General features: G+C 45.2%; 1 protein-coding gene across 1 annotated transcript in view; it reads left to right on the top strand.

The window, feature by feature from the left end:
* Positions 1-15353, top strand: part of SPRED2 (sprouty related EVH1 domain containing 2) — a 575527-nt gene extending 560174 nt beyond the window's left edge. The window contains exon 6 of the mRNA XM_044055771.1: positions 13519-15353. Within this exon, the coding sequence (XP_043911706.1) occupies positions 13519-14163 (645 nt within the window). The 3' untranslated portion in view covers positions 14164-15353. The remainder of the gene's footprint in view (positions 1-13518) is intronic.
* The last annotated feature ends 3483 nt before the right edge of the window (positions 15354-18836 follow it).

The raw sequence follows: 18836 nt of genomic DNA, 5'->3' as shown, positions 1-18836 counted from the left end.
TTTAAACACCTTTCTAGTGATTCCAAAAGTCAAGATGCTGACTCTTCACCAGTTGCTCCCTATGCTAGGCAAAGATGCCTGGTTGGCAACACTAGATTTAAAGGAAGCATACCTGCACATCCCAGTTAGGGAATCTTGCAGAAGATACCTACGCTTCAAAGCAGGCTACATACACTATCAGTTTTCTGCACTGCCCTTTGGCTTATCTACTGCGCCCAGTGTATTCACAAAGTGCATCTCCAGTCATTGCATTTTGCAGGCAAAGAAATATTCAAATATACCCATATCTGGACGATTGTCTAATTCAGGCAGAAAGCCAGGACATACTTATAAAGCATCTGGCCTTTGTACCAAGGGTGCTAACTTGTCTGGGGTACACCATAAATGAAAATAAATCACACCTGGTACCCTGTCAAATTATATTCCTGGGAGCAAGCTTGAATACAACTTCCCAGATGGCTTTCCTTACGCCAGAGAAACAAATTCTTTTGACAGCCTACTTCAAACAAGTGGCCACAAAATCCCTGCTATCTGCAAGGCAAATACTACAAGCCTTTGGGGTTCATGGCCTCCTGCATTCTTCTAATTCCATATGCAAGACTGCATATGAGGAAACTACAGTGGTATCTAAAAAGCCTATAGTGTCAACAGATTCCTATCATACCTTGCCTACACCTAGAGTTCCTTTAGTGGGCAGAGTCCTGCCACCAAAACAAGGGACTACCATTCACACTACTCCCTGCCAACCAAACCCTAACAACAGATGCATCAGACTATGCATGGGGGGCTCACCTGGCAGGGAAGTGCATTCAAGACAAATGGAACCCAAGTCAAATGCATCTGCATGTCAATCAAAAAGAAATGTTAGCTGTACAGAATACTCTGACAGCCTTCAAGGACCACATTCTTCCAGGAAAATTAATGGTAAAGACGGACAACACCACTGTTATGTGGTACATAAACAAGCAGGGGGCCACACATTCTTACCCCTCTACAGACTAGCTATAGCATTGTAGAACACAGCCCTGAGCTACCAAGTGCATGTACAAGCTCAATTCCTGCCAGGAAAACTAAACACACTGGCAGATGAACTAAGCAGAAACCTCATGGACCCACACAAGTGGAAACTGGAACCAAGGATTTTCAACATGTTGACAGGCAAATGGGGGAGCCCAGATATAGACCCATTTGCATCCCCCCAGAACTATCAATCGGACAGATTTTGCACAAGGACTCCACACAAACAAGCTTGGAAAGTGGGTGCTCTGTCCTTCAGCTGGAAAAACCTATCAGTTTATGCCTTTCCTCCTCTACCTCTGCTCTCCAAAGTACTACTAAAGATCAAACAAGACAAACCAAGGACGATTTTGATTGCACCGGATGGGCCATGCCAACACTGGTACCACTTGTGCAATGTGTCACTGTTGGCCCCATGGCACCTGCCTCAGACTCCTACCCTATTGTCTCAACAGGCAAACCAGATTCTGCACCCTCACCTTCAAACACTGAAGCAGCCTGGCTAATTACCTAATCTCTCCTTTACCATCCTTCAGTAAACCAGTGATGGATATTATTTTAGAGGCACGGAGGCCTAGTACTAGAAAATCTTATGCTGAAAAATGGAGAAGATTCTGTGCCTGGAACCATCTCAAGGGATGAGCACAGCAGTGCCCAGTTTACCTCAGATATTACAATACTTAACTGAGATGCTTCACAAGGGCCTGTCTTTCTAATCCATCAAAATTCACGCCTCAGCCATTTCAGCTCATTATAACACAGAACCTCCCCTCTTCTCTCATCCACTGTTCAAGCAGTTCCTCAGAGGAGCCATAAATTTACGACCACCCAGGAGAGCTCCAACTCCAGCCTGGGACCTTAACGTTGTATTGGAGAAACTTACTCTTCCCCCCTTTCAAGCCAGCTGCTACTGCACACTTAAAATTCCTTTCTTGGAAAATGGCTTTCTTTTTAGCAATCACTTCAGCAAGAAGGGTATTTGAATTACAGGCCCTTATGGCAGTGGAGCCTTTCATCATCTTTCATGCGAACAGGGTGTCCCTCAGGACCAATCCCCCCTTCATGCCCAAGGTGGTATCCAGTGTGGCCCTTAATCAGTCCATTCATTTGCCAACCTTCTTTCCTAATCCACAGAACAAAGGGAAACGGATATTGCAGTCATTAGATGTGCACAGACAACTTAGATTCTACTTGGACAGGGCTAAATCTCAAAGGAAATCTGAACAACTGCTGGTGGCATTTTGCTGTAGGGGCAGAAGGGAAGGCTATTTCAAAGCAAACCATTTCCAAATGGATAGGCCATTGCATTCATTTCTGCTACAAGCACCATGGAAAACCTATCCCACAGGGGATCAGACCCCACTCAACCAGGGCTGCATCTACCTCTACAGCCTTTTTCAGAGGCGTCCCTACCAGTGACATCCTAGAAGCTGCTACCTGGAGTTCTGTACATGCTTTTACCAAGCATTACCATCTGACAATTTTCTCTAAATCTAGAGCTGGCTTTGCCACTACAGTCTTGCAGGGCCTTATAGCTGGTCTTAATGCTATCTAATTTCCTCCTCCCATCCTTAGCTTTGGGAATCTACCCAAATGTGATGACTGCAACAGTGAAACACGAAGAGCATAGTACAGTTGTCTACACTTACCATAAATGTAGATGTTCGAGTGTATTCACTGTTGCAGTCCTGGTTACCCTCCCTCCGGCCCCCTTACTTCTTTTGGCTATATCTCTACTCTCCTTTATTATGCTCAAAAGCTTTTTGGTGTATTTGCTTTTTTGTTTGAGGTATAACCTTGAATATTTATAGATTTAATTGCTTCCCATTAGCGGGGCATCTGACATCTGGGGCAAGAAAAACTGATGTAATGGCATCTGCTGCATGTTTTATACCCCTGACAACCTGACGTCAAAGAAGGGACAGCAACCGACGCAGAACCCAAGACTTTGTTAATCAGGCTGACTGAGGGCTACTGCAAGCAGGTAACCCAAATGTGATGACTGCAACAGTGAATACACTCGAACATCTACATTTATGGTAAGTGTACACAGCTGTACTTGATCTGCCTGCAGGTAGCCCTCAGTTGGCCTGAATACCAGAGACTTAGTATTTCTGCGTAAGATGCTGTCACTCCAGGACTGACGTCAGGTCATCAGGGGTTTAAAAAACAGATAGCCGATGCCATTACATTAGTCTTTCTTGCCGAAGAGCCCGAAGCAGAAGCAGTTCGCAAGTGCCGGTTGGCTGCTACCCTGAATTTTCGTTTACAAATTTAATAATCCTGAAGTGTTCTAAAGCTAAGTACCCCATTGGGGATCCGTTTTTCTTGCTCTAACCGATGTCAGAAAAAGTTGAGTTGTCTTGCCTGTGGAAAGCAAATACCTCACAGAGATTTTCATTCTTACTGCATCACCTGTTTAGGCCCAGACCACAGCGTCCCTTGCTGTTGGTTTTGTGCCTTATTTAACACCTGGACAATTTGTCATTGGGCTCTTTGTCGCTAAATTCTTTCTCTCTCGAACTCCGTATTCTGAAATGGCTTCGGTAAGCCATCCGACTACCGATATTCCGAAAAAACGCAGAGATAAAGACAGACCGCATAGGTCCAAAACTGCCAGCAATGCTTCCGCTCGCCAGTCCACCGGTACTCAGTGAAGTGCTTTCGCAGCCCCTGATGCCCACTTCAGTAGATTCGCAGGCCTCTACTGAGACCCATGCAGAGTCCGGTATGTCACGAGACTTTTCGACTATGGAACATGCGGATGTCTCTACCTTGGATGTGTCCGGAGCTGCTGAGCAGGCACCAGCTTCTGAGGCAGTTATTTGCTCAACCGATGTTCAACTCTGACGACTTTAACCAAAACTACTGAGTTTCTTAGACCCAGAGTACACACTACACCTAGAAAACCGACTACCAAAGTGCATGCACCTCCTCCCATGCCACCAAAACAAATGCTTAGAATGGCTGAAGACCTTATTATGCTGATTAGGGTAAGTCAGACTTCCCCTGCTAAGAGACAAGAGTCCAGTCCCCTTCAGCTTCTACAGACCAGCAGTCCGATGAGACTGAAATTTCTGATTATGAAGACATGCCTTTATCTGCTTATGAGGATTCAGATGCAGAGGAATCCATTCCGTCTGCTTCCCCTCCAGAGGATTTTTCTTTTGTTGAAACCTTGCATATCTTACGAGAGCATTTCCACTGGGAATGCCAAGACTATCCTCAGTCCAAAAAGAGACTCAGAGAATTTCTAGAGTTGCCTCAACACAGGCCCTTAGCAGTACTCCCTGTTCTGGATGTTGTGGATGATGTTTTTATGGAATCCAGTCTTACTCCTGACACTTAACTTACTGTCACTAGGAAACCAGACAGGTACTACAGAGTACCTGATGCTCACAAATTTATTTTCAAGAATCCTACTGCTGACCCAGAGATCATTTCCCAGGGATCTAAAGGTATCAAGGTTACTACAGCCAATAATCCCACCCCTTTGGACAGGGATTCCACAGCTTTGGACAGATGGGGTAAGAAGGTATATACCTCTGCAACTCTTGCTGTTAGGGCATTGAATTGTTAGTTTCACATGCTGAAGTACCAGCTACATGTTATGGAACTTATTAAACAAAAAGTGGCAACATTTTCAGACTGTGCAGAAAATAAAGAATTGCAGGAGCTTATGCACTCGGCAAGCCAAGTCAGCAAGCATACTTTGCAGTGTGGCTTTGATGCCCTAGAAGCATCTTGCCGGGCAGTTGTCACTGGCTCTATACTGAAAAGACATGCTTGGCTGAAGGAGCAGACCTTGCCAGACCATGTCAAATCAAAGTTACCAGATGCTCCTTTGAATAAGGACTGTTTGTATGGTACCACCAAAGCAGAAGTGGTTCTTAAAAAGATGGAAGAAAAAGATAAATCTATGATGACAAAGAATTCTTACAAGTGCAACCCCTTAGATTCAGTAGGCATTGCCCTTCCAAACACTGGTCCTTTCCAGCCCCCTCCAGGCCTTCTCAAACCACACCTAGGGGAAACAGACCACCCAGACTACAGTCTCAGGGTATGCAGAGATCTAAGCAATGGAGTGCCCCCACTCTTAAAGCAGGGAGTGGTAAGCTACCTCCTTACGGAAAAAGCTCACAATGACTTCTTTACTCCAATCCCCAGCCCTGCCCAATTTCTTGTGCCCCTAGGAGGAAAACTTGCCTTTCATGCAGAAGTACTGGATGTCCATCACTCAGGATTGGTGGGTCCTCAACATTGTATCCCAGGAGTACAAATTTTATTTCCATTCACTGCCACCCCCAAGCGGGTTTCCAGACATTCCTCCAAACCAGTGGGCAGAGGCTCAAAACCAAGTACTTTCCCTACTCAATGTCAGAGCTATTCAGCCGGTTCCAGTAGAACAGGGGGGGTCAAGGATTCTACTCCAGACTCTTCCTGGTACCCAGGAAAGAGAGCTCTTGGTGCCTGTGATGACCGTGCCCTGGCCCAGCAGTCAAGGAGCCTCAATCCTCACCACTAACACCAGGGAGGGCGTCTCATATAAGAGGAAAGGATAACAAATACACACAGTAAAGTACAATTTCCCTTAAGTGCACACAGAGGTCACAGTCTGGGGCTTGTTGCTCCCTTGCTCACCAGGTCCCCAATAAGACTCCCCACTGGCACAGCTATAGGGTCCAGTTCTCAGCCTAGCTGTCAAGCTAACCTCCAGTACCTTCTCTGTCCCACCAGTGCTTCATGTCCCTGCCCAGGTAGATCACACACAACACACACTTTGAGATAAGTATTTATACAACTTCACAGGCACTCCTGGGAAAGCCTGACACAGATTCTCCAGCTGTGCACCTTTACGGTAGTAATTTCTGCCACCACCAGCTAATACTTATCAGCTACCCAAAGGCCCTTAAAAGGGTGTCCAATTATTACTGTGCTTATTATCCAATTGGTAATGTGACTATTCAGTCTAAGGCTTATTAGAGTGACTTATTACAATAAACTCTATAAATATACAAGGTACTCTAGAGCTTATCTCTACACAAACCAGCCACGTATAAAGGGTTTAAAAATATTTAATAATAAATAATTAAAACACAAGAAAATTGTACTACACAGTGATATCTTAAGAGTTCAGAGATCACACAGAAACTTAAGACAATACAGTAGGAAAGTTCTGATATAACAGAAAAACACGTCTAACTTTCTTCTAAGTTCCTAGCTATTACTACAAGAAAACATATTTCTAAGACACTACTTACATAAGACAACAGGCAGACTGCTGATAAGTGGGATATCAAGATCAAAATGCTCAGTCTCTCACTCTACAATAGTTTTTAAACTCAACTCCCAAATTACATCATTTTGACACTTAGGTATTCCCAGTATACACATTACATCATTTTGACGCTAAGTCTGAAGTTCCCAGGCCAACAAACTGCATTATTTAGCAATCTAACACCTACTCTGGAAACTACAACAATAAAAGACATTTCACATGTACACTCTAGCAATCATTCCTTAAGTTTAGACAATAGAAATAATGTGTTCAGCCAGTCGCTTCAGCACCACTATTTAGATAATTTTAACTTCAAAGGACATTTGAAATGCTTGGCTTAGTTTTACTTACAGCAGATGACAATGTTGCAACAATCTTGAAGTTCACATTTTACACTGTTTTCTTTAATTTAAGAACACAAGCCTGTATTGTACATTTATATATACAAAATGATAGAATTATGTATCAAATTCTATTTGACTAGGCTGGCAGCCTTCGCCCATCTTCCCCCAATCTTCACATCTCTTCCCCCCTGGAGAACTCAAGCTAGTTTTTCAAGTGACCCTTGAGAAACGCGCTTGAGAGGGTTAGGTCTATCTGAGGGGTAACCTCATCCCATTCCTTGTCTTGAGAGCCCATCTGCATTGGCATTGCTAATCCCACTGCGGTGCTGCAACTGACATGTATGCTTGCAACCCCAGGCTCCATCTTAGCAACTAGGCATTTTGCTGACTGGCTCTGTTTAACCATGTTAGAGGGTTCTGATCTGTCATTACAGTGAATTTTCTTCCATACAGATAAGGCTGAAGTTTCTGCAAAGCCCACACTATAGCTAGACATTCCTTTTCTACAGCTGCATAGCATTCTTCCCTGGATTGGAGCCTACGACTGAGATAAATCACTGGGTGCTCTTCCCCCTCTGAAGAAATATGGCTAAATACAGCCCCCACCCCATGGTTCAAAGCATTCACTTTCACAACAAATTCTTTGCTATAATCTGGACTGGCTAACACAGGGTGTCCTCCCAAAGCTTCGTTAAGCTTGTGAAATGCCTTCTTACATGCTGGAGTCCACACTACCTTATTTGTCCTGTTCTGCCTTGTCAGGTCTGTGAGGGGAGCAGCTATGGTACTATAACTGGGGGCGAACTTTCTGTAGTAACCTGCTGTCCCTAAGAATGCCCTCACCTGCTTTTTAGTAACAGGTGCAGGCCATGCCTGAATAACTTCTACTTTGGCAGGTTCTGGCCTTATCTTACGACTCCCCACTCTATGTCCTAGGTAGGAGACCTCTGCAATACCCACCTGACATTTGCTCGGCTTAATGGTCAACCCTGCCCGCTGTAGTCTGCCCAGCACCTCCTTGACCTGCTGAAGGTGCTCTGGCCAGGAATGGCTGTAGATGGCAATATCATCTAGGTAAGCAAGGGCAAACCCTCCTGCTAGGATATTATCCACCAGCCTCTGGAAAGTTGCTGTGGCATTCTTTATCCCAAAGGGCATCTTTGTGAACTCATACAAGCCAAAAGTAGTCACAAAGGCTGACTTCTCTTTAGCACTGGGAGTCAAGGGCACCTGCCAGTAACCCTTGATAAGATCAATGGTTGTAAGATACTTAGCCTCACCCAGCTGCTCTAGGGTCTCATCTGTCCTAGGCATGGGGTAAGCATCCAACTCTGTGTGACTATTTAATTTCCTGTAATCCGAACCTGGTGCTGCCATCCTCCTTTGGCACCAGCACCACTGGTAAGGCCCAGGGACTGTTGGACTCTTGAATCACCCCTAGTTCCAACATCTCCTGTACCTCCTTATCCAAGGTCTGTTTGACTCTCTCAGGCACCCTATAATGGGCCTGCCTAATGGGCCTTTGGGGTCCTGTATCCACCTGGTGCTGCACCAAGTGGGTGCACCCTGGTTTACCAGTGAACATGTCCCCAAATTCCTTCAACACTGCTCAGATTTCTCAAACCTGGATAGGAGATAGCTGCTGGGACATTGCTATACTTTCCACTGTGGTGTCGGCCTGAGCCTCACTGAGGAGGTCAGCCCCCAGATCTCCCTCAGACTCCTCCTGCAGTCCACTGCAAATTCTTAGCACAAGGGCTTCCCTATCATGGTAAGGTTTCATCATGTTAAAATGGTACAATTTGTGCCCCTGCCGTCTGCGTAGCACTTCCACCATGTAATTAACATCACTTACCTTTCTTACCACCTTGTAGGGTCCCTCCCAAGCTGCTTGCAGCTTGTTCTGTGTGACAGGAATGAGAACCATTACCTGCTGCCCCACAGCATACTCTCTAGCTCGAGCATTCCTGTCATGCCACACCTTTTTCTGTTGTTGGGCGTTTGCCAGGTTCTCCTGGGCCAAGCCCATGAGTTCCCTGAGCCTTGTCCTGAAATTTAGGACATATGCCACAACAGACTCCTTATGAGACTCTCACTCACCTTCCCACTCATCTCGAATTAAATCTAGAAGCCCCCCTCACCTTATGCCCATACAGCAACTCAAAGGGTGAAAAACCTGTGGATTCCTGGAGAAACTCTCTGTAAGCAAACAGTTGGGGCAAATATTTGTCCCACTCCCTCGTAAACTGATCTGCAAATGCCCGTAGCATGGACTTGATTGTAGAGTTTAACCTCTTAACAAGGCCAATAGTCTGGGGATGGTAGGGGTGGTATTCATGTGCTTCACCCCACAGGACTTCCACAGACAAGCCAGCAGGTCTGACATGAAATTGGCACCTCGGTCAGTCAGTATATCTTTTGGGAAACCTACCCCTGCTGAAAATCTCTAGCAAAGCATTTGCCACCTTCACTGCCTCAGTGGAAGACAAAGTCACTGCCTCAGGGTATTGTGTAGCATAATCCAATACTACTAGGATATACTTTTCCCCTGTGGAATTTGGGGTACTCGGAGGACCCACAATATCCATAGCTACCCTCTGAAATGGCTCCTCAATCACAGGCAAAAGCATCAAAGGAGCTCTCACATTGTCTTCTCCTGCCTTGCCTACCTTTTGGTACTGCGCTCAGGTCCTGCAGTACCCTGTTACATCTTTGGAAATTCCAGGCCAATAGAAGTTTTGCATAATATGCCTTTTTGTACGTTTTATGCCCATATAACCTGCAAAGGGAATATTATGGGCTATGGCTAGAAGTGCCAGACTGTAAGCTCTAGGCACTACCAACTGCTGTACTCTCTCACCTTCTATCCCTCCCTCAGGGGTCCACTCTCTGTATAGTAACACTTTGTCCCAGTATACAGATTCCCCCTTCCCCTGAGAAGACAGTCGCTTCAGCACCACTATTTAGATAATTTTAACTTCAAAGGACATTTGAAATGCTTGGCTTAGTTTTACTTACAGCACATGGCAATGTTGCAACAATCTTGAAGTTCACATTTTACACTGTTTTCTTTAATTTAAGAACACAAGCCTGTATTTTACATTCATATATACAAAATGATAGAATTATGTATCAAATTCTATTTGACTAGGCTGGCAGCCTTCGCCCATCTTCCCCCAATCTTCACAGTGCCCAATCCTGGATCTTTCCATTCTCAACACCTTCCTGGTGGTACTAAAATTCAAAATGCTTACCCTGCAACAGCTTCTTCCTATGCTAGCCAAGGATGCCTGGTTAGTCACCTTAGACTTAAAGGAAGCCTGTCTGCATATCCCCATAAGGGAATCGTGCAGGAAGTGTCTCCGTTTCAGGGCAGGGTCTATGCATTATCATTTCTCTGCACTTCCCTTTGGCTTATCTACTGCGTCCAGAGTATTCACAAAATGCTGGCTCCAGCCATTGCATACTGCAGACAGAGAAATATCCAAATTTACCCGTACTTGGACGACTGCCTGATTCAGGTGGACAGTCAGGAATTTCTTCTGCAGCACCTGACATTTGTGAAAAAACACCTCACTTCCTTGGGGTGTACACCATCAACGAAAAGAAATCAAAACTGGTACCCAGTCAAAATATTGTTTTCCTGGGAGCAAGCTTGGACACAATTTCCCAGATGGCATTTCTCACCTCAGAAAAACAAGTCTGTCTTGACAGACTATTTCAAACAAATGGCCACCAGAACCCAGCTATCTGCAAGAAAAATACTGCAAGCCCTAGGGTTCGTGGCCTCTGTATACTGCTGATTCCATATGCAAGACTGCATACAAGGAAACTCCAGTGGTACTTAAAAAGTATTTGGTGCCAATTTTCTCAGGACTTGGAAACATTACTATCATACCCTGTCTAAGGACAGAGTTCCTCTGGTGGGCAGAAGCATGTAACCACAACAAGGGACTGCCATTTACTCAACCCCAAGCTGCCCAGACCCTAACCAGATGCATCAGACTATGCCTAGGGGGCATACATGGATGGAAAATGTATTCAGGGCCACTGGAGCCCAAGTCAGATTCATCTGCACATCAACCACAAAGAGATGTTAGCTGTACAGAATGCCCTGACAGCTTTCAGATCCCTAATCTTTCCAGGACAACTGCTAATAAAAACATACACCACCACAGTTATGTGGTACATCATCAAGCATGGGGGAACCCATTCCTATCCACTCTGCAGGCTAGCCATGGCCCTGTGGAACACGGCCTTGGACATTCAAGTCCATCCGCAAGCTCAATTCCTGCGAAAACTTGCTGGCAGATGACTTGAGCCGAAATCTCCTAGATCCACACGAGTGGCAATTGGAGCACAGCACCTTCAACCTTCTGATTCAGAAATAGGGGACCCCAGAGGTGGATCTCTCTGCCTCCCTCTACAACCACCAGCACAGCAAATTCTGCACCAGGAATCCTCACAGCAGGGCCTGGAAAGTGGATGCACTATCTTTTCAGTGGGTAAAACTCTCAATTTATGCCTTTTCCCCACTGCCCCTCCTTTCAAGAGCTTTACTCAAGATAAAGCAGAACAGACCAAGGACAATTCTGATTGCCCCTGACTGGCCACGCCAGCACTGGTACCCACTCCTGTGCAGCCTGACACCTACACCAGAATCCAACCCTCCTTTCTCAGTAGGAGGGACAGATTCTGCATCCACAACTGCAAACCCTGAATCTTGCAGCCTGGCTTATTCCTTGAATTCTCCCCCAGCAACCTTAAGCACACAGGTGCTGGACGTAGTTCTTGAAACCAGAAGACCCAGTACAAGAAAATCCTGTGCTGATAAGTGGAAAAGGTTCTGCTCATGGATTCACTCTAAAGGAGAGGACACAACACTGCCGTCTCTGCCTTTTATCCTGGATTACCTAGCAAATCTACTCCACAAAGGCCTGTCCTTCTCCCTCAGCCATTTCTGCTCATTACAACACTGAGTCACCTCCATTCTCGCACCCTCTTATCAAACAGTTCCTGAGAGAGGCAAACAACCTAAGGCCACCAAGGAGAGCACCCACCCCTGCTCTTAACCTTAACTTTGTACTGGAAAAGCTCACGCTTCCCCCATTTGAACCTGCTGCATCAGCAGAGTTAAAATTCCTCTCTTGGAAAACAGCCTTGCTTCTAGCCATCATTTCAGCTAGAAGAGTGTCTGAGCTACAAGCATTCATGGCTTTGGGAACCCTTCATTATTTTCCATGCTGACAGGGTTTCCCTCAGGACTTAACCCTTCCTTTTTGCCCAAGTGGTGTCCAGCGTGACTCTTAATCAAGCCATCCCTTTGCCAGCCTTCTTCCCTAATCCTCAAAATAAAGGGAAAAGGATCCTGTACTCCTTGGACATGCACAGGCAGCTCAGATCCTACCTTGATAGGACCAAGCCCTTCAGAAAATCTGACCAGTTACTAGTCAGCTTTGCAACAGGGGCAGAGGGCAAGGCCATTTCAAAACAAACCATTTCCAAATGGATAGCACACTGCATCCATTTCTGCTACAAGCACCATGGTAAACCAACCACTCGGGGGGTCAGAACATGTTCCACTAGGGCAATTTATACCTCTACAGCATTTCTCATGGGAGTCCCTACCAGAGATATCCTGGTGGCTGCTTGCTGGAGTTCTGTACACACTTTCACCACCTGCCTATCTTTTCCAAATCCAGGGCAGGATTTACTTCAGCAATCCTGCAAGGCATACTAGCCAGCCCTAACTCTTCTTGACTGCCTCCATCCTTCAGCTTTGGGAATCCACCCAAGTGTGATGACTGCAACAGTGAAACACGAAGAACATAGTACAGTTGTGTACACTTACCATAAATGTAGATGTTCGAGTGTATTCACTGTCGCAGTCCTGGTTTCTCTCCCTCCAGCCCCCTGGTTTTCTCTCCCTCCAGCCCCCTATCTATGGCTATTACTAACCCCTTCTGGGGGTATTGGTATTGGAATTTACTTTTTATTGGTGTTTTCTCCACCATAACCTAGCTCCCTATTTGGGGGGGGGGGGGCTCCTGACATTTGGGGCAAGAAAAACTGATGTAATGGCATCGGCTGCCTGTTTTTATACCCCCTGACGTCAGTCCTGGAGCGACAACATCCAATGCAGAAATATTAAGTCTCTGGTATTCGGGCCAATTGAGGGCTACCTGCAGGTAGATAACCCAAGTGTGATGACTGCAGCAGTGAATACACTTGAACATCTACATTTATGGTAAATGTACACAACTGTACTTTCTGGCTTGAAGAATCGAGCAGGAAGTAGTACAATGTTAAAAGTGTAACGGAGCACCTTGCTTCAGTACCTAGCATGTGAGAGACCTTTTTTGTTCATCACAAGGAACATGCTACAACTTTGACAATTTCTGTCCTGAAAAAGAGACTTGTAGCTTCGTTAAATTCACTTGCTAGAATTGTGTGTAACAGTGACCTCCTCTTGAAGATCTAGTGCTGTAAGTACTAAGTGTTACCACTGACTTAGTGGTGGAGGATGCAGATCCACAGTGCAGTTTTCTTGATTTGCAAGAACATACTTGATAGAGGCAAGTTCATGAACTGGCAAGCAAAAAATGACTTGTAGACATTGCATTATATTACAAACTGTATTTGCATGGCTACACAGCCCTTCCCGAGTCCCAAGAGATTTTGCCAGATTTTGAATGGTGGAAAAGTATTACCCATCACACGACATTCAGTATATCAACTAGTAGACATCTGTTTTATACAAAAATTACTGTTTGTATGCCCTAACATTTTGTCAGCTTTGATGGTATTGCCTCTTAACTGAAAATATTTTTGTAAAGGTTTCTTACCTGTTCTTTTTCTCTCCTCCATCCTCCTTTTTAGCCTGTGGTGAAAAGTTACCATCATGTAAGCTATCAAGATGATGACGATGAAATTGTCCGTATTAATCCCAGAGAAAAAACTTGGCAACTTGGTTATGAAGACTACAGACATACACCTGGAAATTTGAAGTGCAATGACCAAGATGAAGGAGACTCATATGTGCATATTGCCAAACGTGATGCCTTAAAGCATGACTACAGTTATCCTTCTATTGAAAGTTTTGAACAGGGCTTGAAAAGTCCTGCTGTAGTGACTCAGCCGTCAATGTCAGTGACAGGGAGGAGGCGGAAGGAAGATGGAGAAAGATCAAGATGTGTATACTGTAGAGATATGTTCAATCACGAGGAGAATGGACGGGGTCAGTGTCAGGATGCCCCAGACCCAATTCGAACATGCATCCATCGAGCAACTTGCATGTGGTGCGCAGACACCATGCTTTATCATTGTATGTCTGACCCAGAAGGAGACTATTCAGACCCTTGCTCCTGTGATACCAGTGATGAAAAGTTTTGTCTTAGGTGGATGGCTCTTATTGCCCTCTCTTTTGTAGCTCCAGGAATGTGCTGTTACTTGCCATTGCGAGCATGCCATCACTGTGGAGTGATGTGCAACTGTTGTGGAGGGAAACACAAAGCAGCTGTATGACCAAGAGAAGTGTGTGAAGACTTGACATTGCTTGTCCCTATCTTTTCTCAGTCAAGCACACCGACAAGCAGTGTTCAGGCCACATTTTTGTTTTTACCTATTCCCAGTCCAGTACACTGGCAAATAGTGTCCAAGCCACATTTTCAGTACAGATTCATTAACTTCATTTTCCAAACAAGTCTGAGATTTGCACTGCTGTTTTAAAGGGTTTCTTCTGAAGTGATCATCAGTGTGTTCAGTTCAACTAACCAAAAATGTTTTAACTATGTGTAACTCAGAATTTATTGTACTTGGTACATTTCCATTTGTTTAAAATTGAGAAGCAGTGCAATTTGTATAACACTTGGTAGATTTTTAGAAATTTGCAGTACATTTTCAACTGACTGACCTTGGCTCCTAGTCTCACTGTGTTGGTACCTGAAACCGTTCCCAAAACAAATTAACTGTTTTACCCAGAAATGTTTTTGTCTGCATTCAGATAATCTGTACAGAATTCGGTAGTAGTGTTTTTTAAGCATTGTTTTAATAGCTGTACAGAACCAAGGTTTTAGTGCAGATTTTGAATGTCTGCTATAATTTCCCATTAGCAAACATTTTGACCTGCACAAAGATTTCGGTATATAATATATCAAAGGAAATTGAACTTGTGCTGCGTAATGACATGTAACCAGTACGTAGTGATGTCAGAATGCACTCCTGTGAGCTCTGAAAGGGAAGTTGAAACACGTTTAAGCTTGCTTTAGTAAAGAAGTACTTGAAGGAAAGCAGTTACACTGCATTTTCTGTCAGTACGTTGTTACATTTCAAGCAAAAACACTGTACAAAATTAAAACTGCATTGCTTTAATAGTCATGAAAGTAAGTGCATCCTTAAAAAACTCATTCCATGGAATGTCTGTGAAAATGTTAAATTGGTAGAAAGTCATATTTCTATGTTCCACTGCTGCTCCTTTTGTGTATGGGACCCTAAACAGTCAGTCCTGGCCTTAGAAAGGTGCTTGTTATAAATTGTTCAGGTTTGCAAAAATAGTATAACCGTAGGAAGAACCTCTATATGTAATGTTCATTTAAATAAATTGTGTAATTCAAGCTTAAGATACTTAGAAAACCTAACCAGTCCAGAGCTCAGAATGTTAAATTTGTTTTCATGGCTGTCACTGTAGATACATTTATTAGAATTTTCTTTCACCACATTGTACTTCATTGAGAAAGTTGCCTCATATGCTGTGTGAGTAAATCACAGGAACTGATGCATCAGTATTTAATTTGCGTTAGATCAACTAATGAAAAAGGGAACTTGTCACCCCCCACCACCACCATGTCATTATCCCAGACTTTGCAAATACTAAGAGAAGTTGTTCTTGCTGTGGTAATTTAAATCACGTGAGGTGTATTTTTTTTTTTTTTTTGCATGTCTAGCTAAAGAATAGTTGCACTGATTGCCGACACATTTATTCCTTATTTGTGCCAGGTATAAGGAGTATATTGGGCAATTGATTGGATAACCCCCTTCATAGTGCAGCATTAAATGGTAATGCATGTTGCAGGTGGAGGTGTGCAGTTCATAGAACCAACTTGTTGCCTGGAGAGAAGTCTTTAAAAACTGTTGTTCAAGCCATTTTTAACATATGTCTGCTCTCCTATTAGAACTTTACCTTTTATAGGATCATACGATGTTACTAGGCTATATTGGCCCTGAGGCCTTTATAAGCCTAGCCAAGAGTTTAGCCCATGCACAGACAAAGCAGCACCCAATGCCCCTGTCCGGCAGGGACACGGGTGGAATCCCAGGGATGTATTTTCTATTTCCTATCCAGATTTGGAGCCTTCAGAAGAAATTAACTTAGAACGGTTGTGACAGCTCTCCTTTTAATCAGGGGTTCATGAATGCCTGCATATAACGTGATGAACCACTCCCCCATAAACCTAACCTTTTAAAATTCCATCAAAGTATTGCTGCAGCAGATATCAACTAGTTATTTTCTCCGGCGTGGTGTACAGCTCTCAGTAAAATGTATGCAAGTATGATTCATCTGAGTAACTAACTTATTTCCACCGCTTGAGTGTTTATTACCCATATTTATTACTTTTGATAAGCTTTAAAAAGTGTTTTTCTTCTATATTGCACATGCTTATTACCATTGTATGGTCAGAATATTTTGAAACAGTTAGGGACTGAGTTGTCATACTAGCTGTATTATTGCTGCCATATTTTTGTCCAGTGACTTACCAACAAACATATGTGCTGAACTACAACTACATGAGAACATCTGATCTGAAGTAGTTAACTTCAATGGTCATCAGCCTGTGTGTGTGTGTGTGTGTGTGTGTGTGTGTGTGTGTGTGTGTGTGTGTGTGTGTGTGTGTGTGTGTGTGTGGTGGAGCTTTGGATCTGGACCAGATCTGAGATGGCAGTTTCACCAGCATTAGATCTGAGCTCCAAGCCTCTCCCCTTACCCATAATACCACTGCATCTCCTTCCTTCCCTCAGATCTCTTTTGTCACGGCTTCGCCTACAACGTGATCCCTTGAGCTCCAGGCTGGTAGGACAATTTTCGGGGGGGGTTGTGTGTGTAAAGCTTTTTGGTATACCTTTGGTCCTTTTTCCTTACCTCCCCTTGACGTTCTCCGTTAGATGATAAAAGTAGGAAAGTAGAGTTTTTCAGGTAGTGTAGTTAGCGCAGGCCTTCTTCCCCTTCCCTGCCTCATGTGTGTGTTGTCAGCCTTTGGTACCTTGTACCTGTTTGGCTTTGTCAGATCAACAAAACTTGATCTTTAGAAAATGCACAGTGTGTGTGGCCATAAGTTGTCACCTGCGGATGGCCACACTCTGTTGATTGTTTGGGGGCAGCTCACTTATCCATCGACTGCTCCATATACATGGGGTTTAACCCCAGGGCCATGAAAGACCGCAGTGCCAAGTTGATTTTGAAGAGTCTTCTCCCCTGTATGGAGGGCAGCCACCTCCTCGTCTTCTGTTGCGATTGTTTCTGTGGTCACGGCTGTGACAGCTACTACCACGACTGTTGTGTCCTCCCCTCCCTCTCAGGCCAGGACTCACCATTCTGACCACAGACCTGGGGAAAGGGAGTCTAGAATAGACAGAGAGAAGGGAAGGAAGAGATCTCTGGAATGCTCAAATCCAGTGGGTCCTCCTCCCAAGCTACCTGTCATTACCAGGCCGACTTCCCCTCGACTCTGTTCTCCGAGGTTTTCACCGGAGCCGGAGGAGATTCGGCCTCCATCTAGGGCCTCTATTCACAGTCCTTCCTGGCCAGCATCGGTGGCTTCTTCAAGGTCGACTAGGAGTTTATCGGAAGCTGACATGGGCAGGATGATGCAAAGGTTTATTTGCACCCCACTTCAGATGGGGATCTTGCTGGCAGCTTCTACCTCTGGAGGGGGGGGAGTTTACTACCATTGTTTGCCCCAATTTCTCCGATCCGTCCTCAGGTATCGAAGTCCCTGGATCTGAAAGTTTCCGGAGTTGGTTGCACCGATGGTACCATCTACCTCGACGCTGGCAGTTACCCTGAGTGTATCGGGTCAGATCACGCCATAGTCTGGCCATCTGATCTGAGGGGTTGGGTTTTTCTCCTTTGACTCCGACTTGCTCAGGTCACGGCCTACCTTTTGGGGTCTCGGCGCATTCAGGCTCTGCTCCGATCCCCATGTCTGATCCGGGGAGAGCGTCCTCTCTTTCAGTGGCTCGGGAGGCATGCTCCCCCTCTGCATTTGACGTGGTGGAGAGGGTTCTCTCTAATGGATTGAGGACCCTGACCATCTCCTGGGAGTCTGCCCCAACCCACTTTCTTAGTCTGTCTTCTGCCATTCTGCCCATGCAGGAACAGCCCATGCTCGACATGCCCCAGACTGTTCCCCTCAAGGAACTGCAAGCTGTTAGTGAGCTCTCTCCGTAGAGTCCCACCAAAGAGGTTCCTCACAAATGCAAGTGCAAGAGGAGGCACTTGGACTCCCCCGAGTCCCTCACGGAGGATACAGACTTGCAAGTAGGGGAAGGCTCCCCCAGATCACCCCCCCGAGGATATCTCTGAGGATGTCATGGATATCCTCCGCCAGCAGGGGGTTGGTCCGCCCCCAAACCTTCCCTGGACGAGTCAGTGTTTCTGGAGGAATTCGACACGGGCTCATCTACTCCTTGGATGCCCCCCGCAGACCCCCTGGTGGAATTCATTATCAACAGGGCATGGAAAGAGACGGACACCATGGAGCCAATTCCAAAGTGTCCAGATAAAATTTTGAGCCCGCTGGTAGATAGACCAAGCTGGAACAAGGGGTCCCCAGTGGATGCCATGGTGGTAGCGGCAGCCACGAAGACAGAACTAGCTCAAAAGAGTTTCTACGGTCCATCCTCCAGACTGAGAGTCTAGGATGATGGACCGTCTGGGGAAGCAGACTTTTGCTTCAGCCACCTTTTGTATAAGGGCGCTGAATTATATGGCCCACATTATCAGACTTCAGTGTGGCCTGATAAGAGTACACTGTCTCCCCCGGAGTCCATGTCGCTAGAAGTTAAATGCTCATTCTCTACGTGAATGGCCACTCTGAAAGCAGTTAACATGTCCATGTGCCTGTCTTCTCATGCCACTAAAGGAGCAGCACGGGCGGCTGGGTCTAGCATTGCCATGAGGCGACACGCCTAGCTCGGGCAAT

The sequence above is a fragment of the Protopterus annectens genome, chromosome 1.part2, assembly GCF_019279795.1.
Source record: "Protopterus annectens isolate FY-2018-M chromosome 1.part2, PAN1.0, whole genome shotgun sequence".
Lineage (NCBI taxonomy): Eukaryota > Metazoa > Chordata > Ceratodontiformes > Protopteridae > Protopterus > Protopterus annectens.
Note: the sequence above shows the minus strand (reverse complement) of the source record. Positions and strands in the feature narration are given on the sequence as shown.